The sequence below is a fragment of the Cydia splendana genome, chromosome 24 (assembly GCF_910591565.1).
Source record: "Cydia splendana chromosome 24, ilCydSple1.2, whole genome shotgun sequence".
Classification (NCBI taxonomy): Eukaryota; Metazoa; Arthropoda; class Insecta; order Lepidoptera; family Tortricidae; genus Cydia; species Cydia splendana.
In genome coordinates, this window is record NC_085983.1 from 4,995,866 (window position 1) to 5,009,276 (window position 13,411).

At 37.8% G+C, this 13,411-nt stretch overlaps 1 protein-coding gene across 2 annotated transcripts in view; it reads right to left on the bottom strand.

The window, feature by feature from the left end:
• Window positions 1-2,022: 2,022 nt before the first annotated feature.
• LOC134802378 (L-dopachrome tautomerase yellow-f2-like) overlaps window positions 2,023-13,411 on the bottom strand; it is a 51,205-nt gene continuing 39,816 nt past the window's right edge. For both annotated transcript variants that reach the window (XM_063775013.1, XM_063775012.1), the window contains 2 exons: window positions 3,668-3,770; window positions 2,023-2,235 (listed from right to left, as the gene is read on the bottom strand). In XM_063775013.1, the coding sequence (XP_063631083.1) occupies window positions 2,172-2,235; window positions 3,668-3,770 (167 nt within the window). In that variant the 3' untranslated portion in view covers window positions 2,023-2,171. The remainder of the gene's footprint in view (window positions 2,236-3,667; window positions 3,771-13,411) is intronic.

Here is a 13,411-nt window from a genome sequence, read left to right on the forward strand (position 1 = left end):
TATAGAGGATATTATTTTGTATTTGGATCCAGCTGTGTGTTATTCCGCGAATCCTTAGTCGAGATTATATACCTAGATTAGTTTTAGGGAATGACCTGACCCCCGTTCTGTGTCATGGCTTGTCCAACAGGTCTCTATCGCCATACAGCGGGGTAACGCTGCTAGTGTGATGGGACCTTTCAACCCGGCATGGCTCAGAACGGGTTTTAGTTTCTTAAGTTTTGTAGGTTAATTAGTAAAATATATTGTATAATATTGTCTACGATTACACTAATTACTATTAATTCGTTGTATTGTCACGAACGCTGTAAAGGGTTCGAAACGTCGGGATGTAGCATGAATTCAAATTACTTCATTCTTTAATAAACGATATATACTCGTAGCTGTCATAGTTTTATGTTTGTGGAATATAGAGCGATGGCAAAAGAGAGTACTCTTTCCAGGCGGGAGTTGTGCCTGGCCTGGGGACCAAAGTCCACTGAGAGTTGGTTGAGTTGTACATATTTTTAATTATTATAATTTAATTATTATATTGAGAGTACCATTTTGTACCATTTGGAGTTGAAACTCTAGGTCCATGGGGTCCCAGCGCGCATAAGTTGTTCGCAGAAATCGCGAAGCGTCTGGTTGACGTAACTGGTGACCGAAGAGCTGGCGGCTACCTCGCACCAGCATTGCGATACAGCGAGGAAATGCCGCCAGCATCCTTGGTACAATCCCTCAGGGGCCTATTTTAGATTTAAGCTAGTTATTAATTTCGTTTAGTAGTACCACTGTATATATATTGTATGTAAATAAATGATTATTATAATTTAGTACTGGGTCCACCCTTTTTACCCTAAGTTTTCACCCTCTTTAAGGATGACTCACGTTAGACCGGGCCGTCATCGTCATCCTTTAGGGATGACTTCCGACAAAAAAACTATCGTCATCGTCATCCTTTAGGGATGACTTCCGACAAAAAAACTATCCTATGACTCCTATGTCCTTCCCCGGAACTCAAACTCTCTCAATCTCAATCTCTATGACAATGTTAAACTAAATCGGTTTAGCGGTTTAGGCGTGAAGAGGTAACACACAGACAGACACACTTTCGCATTTATAATATAATATAAATAATAGTATGGATTTCGTAAAGGCGGGCCCTTACGAACACTAAGTTACGAAGTGGGCCAGAATATTGGTGCGCAAATGGCCTTTGAGCCATTGACGTATAATGTCTAAGGACGGGCACTACGGGCACTAAAAATGGTACTAGTTCAGCGATGTTACTCACGAATCCCAGCCAATCGTGCAGTCTAACGCAACTAGTTGCAACTTGCGACCGTAATGCGAACTCATTAACCAATCGCGCGCGTGATGCGAACTCATCAACCAATCGCGTTGTAGCGGTGTTACACCGCTGTACTTACTGGCCCCTGTCATGCCTCATTATTATTGCCCGTAAAGCCAGTCCCTATATATCTATGTCAATGCTTTGAGCACGTTTCGTTGATGCCCATGTTCGCTCGGCGTTTTAGGTATGAACCTATCTAGGTCCGTGGAACCTATTTATATTTATAGGTAGGTATGGGCCTATTTTTACTTTTGGAATATTTGGTGTGCAACCATACCTTTATTTATTTATTATAATATAAAAAGACGAAGAAGGATAAGTACCTACATAAAATTGGTACAGAAAGAAAAGTGTATTGATAAAATTAAAAAAAGTAAAACAGACTTATATTTATAAACTATACATACCTACATGTATAAATATTTCTCCTGCCCAAAAATTCTTAGAGCTCGTGCGCAGAGTGAACATATATATTGTACTACTGTAGTATTAGGGCTATTCATAAATTACGTCATTTCAAATTAGGGGGGGGGGTCTGGACATCGGATGACGGTAGCATGACATAGGAGGAAACGGGGTCATTCGAAGCATGATTTTTGGATGATTTTAGGGGGGGGGGGGGATTTCAAAAATCGTCAAAAATCGATGACGTAATTTATGGACAGCCCCTTATTAGTGATACACAATTAAAAGGCAACTTTAGGTTTTTAATATTTACTTGTAAATTTACTTTTGTATGCTATTAAATAAAAAACGTATTAAAATGATACAATTGTTGAATCAAAATTGTTGTACTGCATTAACAATGTTAAACTATCCTAATCTTATCTTATCTTCAGCCAGCGAAGGGACTGCGTCCATCACATACTGTTCCCGTGATCAGGTCGTTCACATTTCCTCTGAAACAGGAATTTTAGTCAAAAAAATATCTTAGTGTTTAATTTTATTATAAAGACATTTTCTTGTCAATAGTTGCCATGGTTACGGTCTCCTGGGTCACTCTTAAAATACTAGTTATTTCGTGTTTAAATGAAACAAACTTGAATTTTTTGGTAGTTATAAGGCCTTTCCATATTGGGACATCTACTAAGCACGTTTGTAGAACATGGTACAGCAGCTCTTCTAAGAAACTATGTCTAACTACTATTGTCTCCTGGCTGATGGGTTAACAACAAGAAATTGTTGATCGACCCATTTACATAATTTAAATAAAAAATTAGGTATTAAAAATTTTCTTTTATCCTACTGTAACGAAACCGACTTCAAAATAAAAATCGGCTCGAGACAACTTTCTCAGTACAAAAAGGCGGCAAATTAAAAAAAAATGTAGGCGTGAAGGGTTGAACTCTCATTGAAAAATTTAATTTCGCGTTTTTTCTACTTGACAAGTTGGGTGTGTTTCAGTGTAGCAGAGCAAAGAAAAAAAACCGGCCAAGTGCGAGTTGGACTCGCGCAAGAAGGGTTCCGTACAGTTACGCAAAAAACTACAAAAAATCACGTTTGTTGTACGGGAGCCCCGCTTAAATATTTATTAATTTCTGTTTTTAGTATTTGTTGTTATAACGGCAACAGAAATACATCATCTGTGAAAGAGACGGACAGTTGAAATTTTCACTGACGACTGATGAATAGTACAGTCAGCACCAGAAGTTGCTAAGCGAGCGAGGTGTTCAAACTTACCTTGACACGCTCTTATTCTCTTAACAAATAAAGTCGCGTCAAGGTAATTTTGAACATCTGGCCCGCTTAGCAACTTCTGCTGCTGATGACTGTACTGAATACACTTTGATAAAAAGTACGGAACCCTCGGTGGGCGAGTCCGACTCGCACTTGTCCGTTTTTTGTACAAACGAGCAGGGGTTTTGACTAGAGATGCAACGGATAGTTGTTTGGCCGGATGTAGGATACCGGATGTTCGGCCTGACCATCAGCCGAATATTCGGTATTCGGCCGCCGAATATTCGGCCGGCGGAACTATACCTAAATTTCGGTTTTTCCGGTGCGTATTGTGCAGGTTTTGACCTGTTTCCTAGTGAACGTTCGCGCGGACTCATTTCTAGGTTCGAAATGAGTGCGCTTGCAAGGCAGTGGAATGTTTAAATTGTTTTAAAATAATAATCGAGTACGATTTTGACCGTGACGGTTTCTTAAATCCAATTGGTTGACTCCGAAATCAAGCTAAATTACTATCCGGTATCCGGCCGTATAGTAGGTCACAAGCCGGTATCCGGCCGGATATTAAAAAAATGGCCGGATAGGCCGGATACCGGATAGTAACCGAATATCCGGTGCATCTCTAGTTTTGACTAAAATCTCGGAACTCTTACAAACCTGTAGACGTAGAAGTTGTATTGGTTGGGGTCGAGACGCGAGTAGCCGAAGCGGGGCAGAGTGTTCGCCATCACCCACACTTGGTCGTCAGTCACGTGAAGATCTGAGAGCATACAAAGTTAAGGATTGGTTAAGGTGATCTCGCAAACAATTTACGAACAGCTGGGCATACCGTAAAACGGGGTGAGTAGGTTTCGCGGGGAGAGTTGGGTTATGAATGGGGAGAGAAGGTTTGCGAGGGGGGTGAGAAGGAATTTTAAGGCTACTGCTAAGAAAAATAATGTATTCCAATTTAAAATGGGGCTATAGTAATACGCATAATAAAAAAAATCGATCCAACAATCTTCCAAAATCACTGTAACGGTTTACCGTTATTTCCAATTAAAATTCTACAAAATAAGAAATAAACTTAAACCTAAATATAACTATAAACTACTATAATACACATTTCATACTTATTATCTAAAAAAATATACACAAAAACCTTGAAAACTAATATATACAAAATAAATCTACGAACAAACAGAATTGACGACTGCATTTGCTATTAGGTAAAACTAGATGCGAATACAAAGGACTACGTCACCCGGCTCGCGATAAGCGATGCGAACCGGCCAGCTAATGAGACACATACGCGTCCGAGACATTGCTACCACGGCTTTGACAGCGAGAGGTCAAATCGACTAAATTCAAAGATACAATTTTACAGTCATGATGTGACAAATTTTTAATATGGTGTAAAATTTATTCTAATATTAAATGTGTTAAGTTCCAGTATTTCCCCAAATAGGGTGAGTGTTTTGAATATTTTGTAGTTTTAAGAGAAAGGTAACTTTCATAGTAGTACATTAAGGAATCATTTTCTTCTTGCCATCACATTTTCATTTAGTTCTTTCTGGGTACATTTGGCTATCACTATCTGCTTATTAACTGTAATTTTCCTATAAAAATAACGCTGGAAATAACAAGCTTCTCGAACCTTCTGGAAATATGAGTCTACCCACTTTATAAAAATCTTGTAGATTATAATCAAAGTTAGGCTTAATTCTAATTTAAATGTATAAAATTACATGCCAAATTGTAGTTGACATGCATTAATAAAGCTTTTAGTTGTAGAAGTACATTTAGTAAATTTAACTTCACTTTCTTCTTTGTTTTAAATTTAAAATGATGATTCTACTTGTGACTGCCACATCATTGATCACCTTTTAATTCTTTGGGGTTCACTACACCAGCCTACTTTCTCATTAGCGCATTAATTTGGCCTAAAATCCGGATGTCGCAGTCACTTGTACAAAATTGGACTTTTCTTGAAATGGCCATTTTTACCGGAATTCCAGGGACCAAGTCTGGGGTTGGAGTCGGAACCTACCAACCTGAATTCGCATGCTCCGCTTCGTTCCGGAAGGTTCCCGTGCTGGATCCGGAACCCTTTTTTTTGAAGACGGCCACCTCCAAGTTCGACGTTCTGCGACGTAGTGCAGGGAAGTGACCCCTATCAAGGACTCGTTTCACCACTGTTAACTGCCAGCTCAGAAAAGATCCACGACCTTGTCCTTCCTTTAGTTTTTTTTATTTTTTTAAAATTATATTTCGTAAAATTTACTCTGGTTAGTTTTCTTTCGTCTCATTTTGCAATCTACCTACTTCATGCGACGCTAAACGTCACATTGGCGCCCATATTGGTTATTTCTGAGCTGTGCATTATTGAAGCAAGTCCTTGGCCTTTTTCTCCTCTTGGTTTTCATTGGTGTTGGTGGCTTTCTAATATTAGCACTTGTAATTCATCTAGTTTTTAAGTCTGATTTGAGCAGTTGTTTGGTACGTGGTTGTCAGTTTCTCACTTCATATAGTTATAGCAAAATTCTTGTTTAAAAAAAAAAAAAAAAAAAACACTACACTTCACTTATTCCGATTTAAAATAATTTTAAAATTCTATCGTATCTCACATTCCACTTACTTAGCAACTAAACCTAACTGCTTTTTAATCAATTGTAATCAAAACACACACTTTTTACGTTAAGATTTAAACATGTCGTACCCAATTAAATATTTGTCACTACAAAAAGCTGAGCTTGAATATGAGGTGATCCTTAGAGGTGGTTCAACTGGTTCGGTGCAGGACCTCCGAAGCCAGATAGTAAAATTGGCCATACCTCCTGAGGACATTTTGGAATCACATTTAGAGCCTGCGGTTGACCTTGATGCTGTTAAAGACAGTCTAACAAAATCCCAAACGATGCTAGCATCCCTCAAATCTAAATTTGATAAGACCCTGTTCTTGCGTACCGAAAATCTACTACACCACATATATCACAGATTAAGGCGTATCTCAAACGTTAGTGCCACGTTAGTTGACCAGCACAAAAATTATTGCACTACCTTTAACAACCAATACAAAGAAATTACGACGTTGAGGCCGGCATCAACCTCAAATGCAAATGCAGTCTCAGTTTTGGAACCTGAAGCTACGGCGGTACTCCACTGTGATCGTAACCTGACTTCTGACTTGGCAAAACTAAAGTACTCTGGAAAAGCCTGCGTTTTTTCTTTCATTCAAAGAGTTGAAGAATTCGTAGAGGTTAGGAATATATCAAAGGATCGTGTATTGAAGTTTGCCTACGAGATTTTCACTGATGACGCATTACATTGGTTCCGTTGCAATAAAGAAAGTTTTCAAAGCTGGGACGATGTCGTCGTCCTATTAAAAAAAGACTTTAGTCCAAAGAATTACGACTATCGCCTGACTAATGAAATAAAATATCGTACGCAAGGGGAACAAGAAAACATTTCTATTTACTTGTCTATTATGCATGGCATGTTTTCGCGATTGGTTAAACCGTTGTCTGAGGAAGAAAAACTCGAAATTATCTTACATAACATCCGGACATGTTATGCCAGCACCCTAGCCGCTTCACCTGAGATCAAGGACCTAAAGACATTAAAAACCCTTTGCACAAACTATGAGGACATTCAGTCACGCTTATCCTTGTTTCATGAACCGCCTAGGGTGACTTCTGAGACTCTAGCCCCAGAATTTGCCTACACTAAATATCATAAAAATAATATCTACTACACAAATAAAAACTACCAAAATACAAATTCAAATGAAAAACAGAAAAACTACTATAATCAAAACAAATATCCTAACTACTCAAGCTCTTACAACTACAACAAATCTAAAACTACAGAGGAAAAGCTTACTACTACTAATGCTGTACAAGCGACAGCAAACAGTACAAAAAATGTCAACACTGCTAGTAACTCGCGTAAGTACTGTCCTAGGTGTCGCACTGATACACACTCTTTGAAAGAATGCAAACAGCCACACTTCCCTATCTGTTTTAAATGTGGTAATAAAGGTGTACGCTATCCTGATTGTAAATCCTGTAATCCTAAAGATGCAAAAAACTAAATTCAGTGGATTGTAGTGTACATAATCTTTCTAAAAAATCTAGTGAAAACTTTAGTGATTCAGAGTGGAAATCTTGGCTCAACTTCATATCTAAATTTTTCACTTGCTATTCAGTCACTGCAATCCACGATTCAGATAATATACATAACAGACCGTATGTCTCAGTTCAGATTAATGGTAAAACTATCCATGGTTTGTTAGATACGGGTAGTGGTTATACAATTCTAGGTAATAACTATCATAAAGTTTTCTTGGATGCGGGTTTCAAGCTCAACAGTACGGATACGATAAATTTATTCGCAGCTGGCAGGCATAGACTAAACAATATTGGTATGATCAATCTGCCTGTCTCGTTCTTAGATCAAACCCACATCTTGAAGGCCTACGTCGTACCAGAAGTCGAAAACTCCTTGATATTAGGCATGGACTTCTGGAGAATTTTCGAATTGTTTCCTAAAAAACTAGATTCCGTAATTTTACCTAGGGATGTTGATAAATTAGCCTCTCTATCACTAGACCCTCAACCTACACACTTATGTGACTATGATCATCTTTCGCCTGAGCAAAAAGTTACGGCTGATCATATCACTGCGCAGTTTCGTAACATTTCATATGAAGAACGTGGTCTAGGCCGCACTTCTCTAATTGCTCACAATATAGATACCGGTAATGCTGTTCCTGTTCGACAAAGATACTACAGAATGTCTCCTGAAAAACAAAGAATACTAAACACTCAGCTTGATGAAATGTTGCGTGAAAACGTGGTAGAACCTTGCGAGAGCCCTTGGTCGTCCCCTGTTCTGTTGACACCTAAAAAAAATGGCGAAATGAGATTCTGCTTAGATAGCCGTAAATTGAATGCAGTTACCATCAAGGATGCTTACAGTATTCCATACATTTCTGAGATACTCGACAATCTGCGTGACGCTAAATATCTCTCTAGTTTAGACTTGTCAAAGAGTTTTTGGCAAATTCCTATTAAGGAAGAAGACCGGTGTAAAACGGCGTTTTATATTCCTTCGCGTGGTACCTTTCAGTTTGTTTCTATGCCCTTTGGCTTAACCAATGCTCCAGCGACGCAACAACGACTGGTTGATATGTTGTTCTATGGGCCTGATTTTGAGCATAAAGTCTTTGTCTACATCGACAACATTATCATTGTCTCATCGACCTTTGAAGAACATATCTCCCTATTAGTTAGAGTTCTAGAGAAACTTAAAATGGCAAACTTAACCATTGGTTACCAAAAGTGTCAATTCTTCAGAAATAGACTGAGTTATTTAGGATATGTAGTAGATGGAAATGGACTACAACCGAACCCAGAAAAGATTGAGGCAATCATTAACTATCCAACTCCTACTAATCGCAAGGAAGTTCGTCGGTTTATTGGAACGGCATCATGGTATCGCCGTTTTATTCCAAATTTCAGTTCTATAGCTGCACCTCTAAATAAACTTACTTCACAAGCTAAAAACTCACCCCCTTTTAACTGGTCTACCGATGCTGAAGTCGCCTTCCGTACGCTAAAGGAAGCCTTAGTATCTTCTCCTATATTGTCGTGCCCGGATTATACGCAGCCGTTCCAAGTGCATACAGATGCGAGCGATTACGGCGTGGGTGCGGTCCTGACACAGGTCATAGACAATCAAGAGAAGGTTATAGCGTACATGAGTGGGTCTCTCTCTAACCAAGAGCGTAACTACAGCGCAACAGAACGAGAGGCACTTGCAGTACTTACAGCGATTGAACACTGGAGGTGCTACTTGGAGAACGGCAAAAAGTTCGTCGTGTATACCGATCACTCGTCACTTAAGTGGTTTCTAAATCTAAATAATCCCACGGGTCGTTTAGCCCGTTGGGGAGTTCGTATGTCCTCATTCAACTTTGAGATCAAGCATCGTCGTGGCTCAGAAAATGTAGTACCAGACAGTCTCTCCCGTTCTGTTGCTATTGCCGAGATTGATGAGATCCCAACTAGTCCTGACATGTTTTATTCTACAAGCGACTCGTGGTATCTAAATATTTACAACAGTTGCCAAAACACTCCTACTTCATTTTTAAATTACAAAGTAACTAACGGCAGACTATTTAGGTTTAAAAAAAGTCTAAATCCTTTAACTCGAGAGTTCGAGTGGAAAGAAGTCATTCCCCTCGAATTTAGACTCGACATTATTAGTAAAAATCATTCAGAACCTACCGCTGGCCACTTTGGCATATATAAAACACATAAACGGCTTTCTTTAAACTACTTCTGGCAGGACATGCATCGCGATGTAGTTAAATTTGTTTCTAATTGTGATATTTGCTGTGCTCACAAGCATGCTACTCATGCTACTCTAGGCATTATGGGCCGTCCTAAAGACTGCTCACGCCCTTTTCAAATGTTAAGCATGGATCTCATAGGTCCCCTACCCCCATCGAGAAAACAGAACACTTTTATATTTGTTGTGACATGCTGTTTCTCGAAGTACTGTTTATTATTTCCCATTCGTCGCGCAACCTCCGAGATAATAGCTAAGTTAATCGAGGAAAAAGTTTTCCTAGTTCACGGCGTGCCTAGTACTGTTCTTATGGACAATGGAAAGCAGTTCACAAGTAACGTGTTAAAGAAATTGTTTAATGACTACAATGTCCCTAACGTAAGATTTACGCCTAAATATACTCCGCAAGTGAACACAGTAGAACGATACAACAAAGTGATTATTACAGCAGTATCATCCTACATTGAAAACGACCATAGGTTCTGGGACTGCAATCTACCAAAAATTCAATTCGCTATGAACACATCCAGTAATGAGGTAACAAAATACACCCCCGCGTTTCTCGTTCATGGACGGGAATTGGTCACTAGCGGTTTACACTATATTGACCCAGAACTAGATGACGACATAATATTTACTCCTAGAGATGAATATGCAGAGAATCTAGGTCATTTGCGGAAATTTTTTGATAAGGTTCAATCTTCTCTAGTGCAAGCCCATACTAGGAATAGCGAACACTATAACCTACGCCGTAAAGATCATGATTTTAAAGTTGGCGATACTATTTGGAAAAAAACGTTCTACCTTAGCGACAAAAACAACATGTTTGCGAAGAAACTTGCACCGAAGTATTGTCCATGTAAGATCGTTGCTAAAAAGTCTAATTTAGTATACGAACTAGAAGACATGCAAGGGAGGAATATAGGTAACTGGCATGTTAAAGATTTTAAGATCACCAACTACAAAGTTTAATATGATTAAGTAGTCCCCTATGTACGATTTCTACATTAACTGTCTAAATTTATTCACTAGCCTCATGAAACTGACGTATAAGCGCTGGCACATACTCTAAATACACTAACTGTTAGATTAGATTATTTATATTTTGTAAACCTCTACCGGTTTGTGAATATCAGGCCTATCAGTAGGCTATCAGGTCTTCTAAACAGCCTGTAGTATGATCTAGACCACTGAGGTTAGTGATTAATATATTTAAGAACCATTAATAAATACATGAGAGTATTTATACAATCGTAAGTATAATACTCAATCTGCTAGGACGCAAAAACATATACAGTGTGTTTTTTTTAAGTGGGACAGTATGGGGAAATCCTAAAGTATAAGAGATACAGGGAAACTGTCTTAGGAAACATTAGGTACTTTTTTGTGAAAAAAAAATTGGTATAGTCAAAATTTTGGTCAAGTGTGAGTTGTCCCTAAAAATGATTAATTTTGATGAAATTTTTTTTTGACGCACATCTACTCAGTTTCATGAGGGGATCATTTTATTGTATGGGAAGAAAAAAATCGGGACAGCAGAAGTTAGGTAAATTTAATAAAATAATTTTACATTAAAGTAAATGTTCAAAGTGGCCTCCCTCTTGTCGAATGCAGGCACGAGCGCGTTTCAGAACACCTCTGGTAGCTTTAGACAAGGCGTTGTGATGTATGTTGTTCAAATGATAATGCACTGCGTCTTTTAACTCTTGTACCGAGTTGTAAGTATCTGCATAAATTCGACCTTTAAGGTACCCCCAAATGAAAGAATCCAACGGTGTTAAATCGGGTGAACGTGGTGGCCATTTAATAGGGCCATTTGTGCCCATCCAGCGATCAAGAAAATGTTCATTTAAAAACTGTTTCGTAGCGATACTATTGTGGGCAGGGGCGCCGTCTTGTTGGTAGATGATATTATTCAAATTATTTAATGGAATTGCCATATCTACTAAATCCACAGCCATGTTTAATATTTCCTGATATTTTTGACTATTCAATGTTCCATGGTAAATTTTAATGGCAAAGATTTTATTATCTAATATTGCACACCAACAATTAAAGGAAAAGCGGACCTGGTTATGGGTTGCCGTAGTTCGGAAGGGGTTTGTACGTGCCCAAAAATGATTATTTTTTCTATTGTACATGCCATTGTTTGAAAAATTGCATTCATCTGTCCAAATAATCCGGCTTGGAAAAGACGGGTTTCTAATCGAGCATGCTACAAACCACTGGCAAAATGCTAATCTCCGGTCAGTGTCTCCTGGAAGCAATGCTTGTACAAGATGACCTTCTATGTAACACTTGTACTTGTAAGCCTTCAATACCTTTCGTACTGTAGATTTATGCACACCGATAGTGTTAGCAGCTTCCCTCAATGAGGCTTTTGGGTAGCCTTCAAAATATCCTAAGATTGCGATAGTTGTAAATTCATTTATTACTGTGGCTCGTCTCTTCCGTTTTAATTTAAAACAGCCTCCCTTTCTTAAATTTTTCACCAGTTTGTCAAAAATTTTGCGGTCCGGTTGATCGCGGTCCGGATAACGTTCCCGATACCACTGTAACGCATTCACAGAGCTACGATAATTTACAAAATACGCTTCAATTAAATCTACTTTATGCGAGTTTGGTAATTCCATGACGAAAACTTAACATAATGTTAACTTTAAACAATGAAATATCACGTAAAATACTGTTTGTTTCAAGAAGTTCCAAATTTAAAATTTGTTTTTTTTTTAAATTAGATTTGTAAGGTAAGGCTCGCGTAAGAATATCTTAAAGTATTTTAATCCTTTTTAAACCAAATAAAGTGTTCCAAATTCAAATGTAAAACTGGAATAGGCAATATTTTTTAAATAAAAACCTTGCAGTGGGCAGTGGTTTTCAATTTACACGGGTTGTAAAAATGAAAACGATTTTCTTAAATTTGACTAACTTCTGCTGTCCCGATTTTTTTCTTCCCATACAATAAAATGATCCCCTCATGAAACTGAGTAGATGTGCGTCAAAAAAAAATTTCATCAAAATTAATCATTTTTAGGGACAACTCACACTTGACCAAAATTTTGACTATACCATTTTTTTTTCACAAAAAAGTACCTAATGTTTCCTAAGACAGTTTCCCTGTATCTCTTATACTTTGGGATTTCCCCATACTGTCCCACTTAAAAAAAACACACTGTATAGAAATGTTTATTGCTTATTTGGCTGTGTGATGCATGTATGACGAGGAGGTGTATGTTGAGATTGAAGCCTGAATGATGACTAGTGTATCTATTGAGTAGACAACAGAAATAGCGGGTTTTCCTAGCAAAAACCCTAACCTAAAAAGAGGGGTATGTAACGGTTTACCGTTATTTCCAATTAAAATTCTACAAAATAAGAAATAAACTTAAACCTAAATATAACTATAAACTACTATAATACACATTTCATACTTATTATCTAAAAAAATATACACAAAAACCTTGAAAACTAATATATACAAAATAAATCTACGAACAAACAGAATTGACGACTGCATTTGCTATTAGGTAAAACTAGATGCGAATACAAAGGACTACGTCACCCGGCTCGCGATAAGCGATGCGAACCGGCCAGCTAATGAGACACATACGCGTCCGAGACATTGCTACCACGGCTTTGACAGCGAGAGGTCAAATCGACTAAATTCAAAGATACAATTTTACAGTCATGATGTGACAAATTTTTAATATGGTGTAAAATTTATTCTAATATTAAATGTGTTAAGTTCCAGTATTTCCCCAAATAGGGTGAGTGTTTTGAATATTTTGTAGTTTTAAGAGAAAGGTAACTTTCATAGTAGTAAATTAAGGAATCATTTTCTTCTTGCCATCACATTTTCATTTAGTTCTTTCTGGGTACATTTGGCTATCACTATCTGCTTATTAACTGTAATTTTCCTATAAAAATAACGCTGGAAATAACAAGCTTCTCGAACCTTCTGGAAATATGAGTCTACCCACTTTATAAAAATCTTGTAGATTATAATCAAAGTTAGGCTTAATTCTAATTTAAATGTATAAAATTACATGCCAAATTGTAGTTGACATG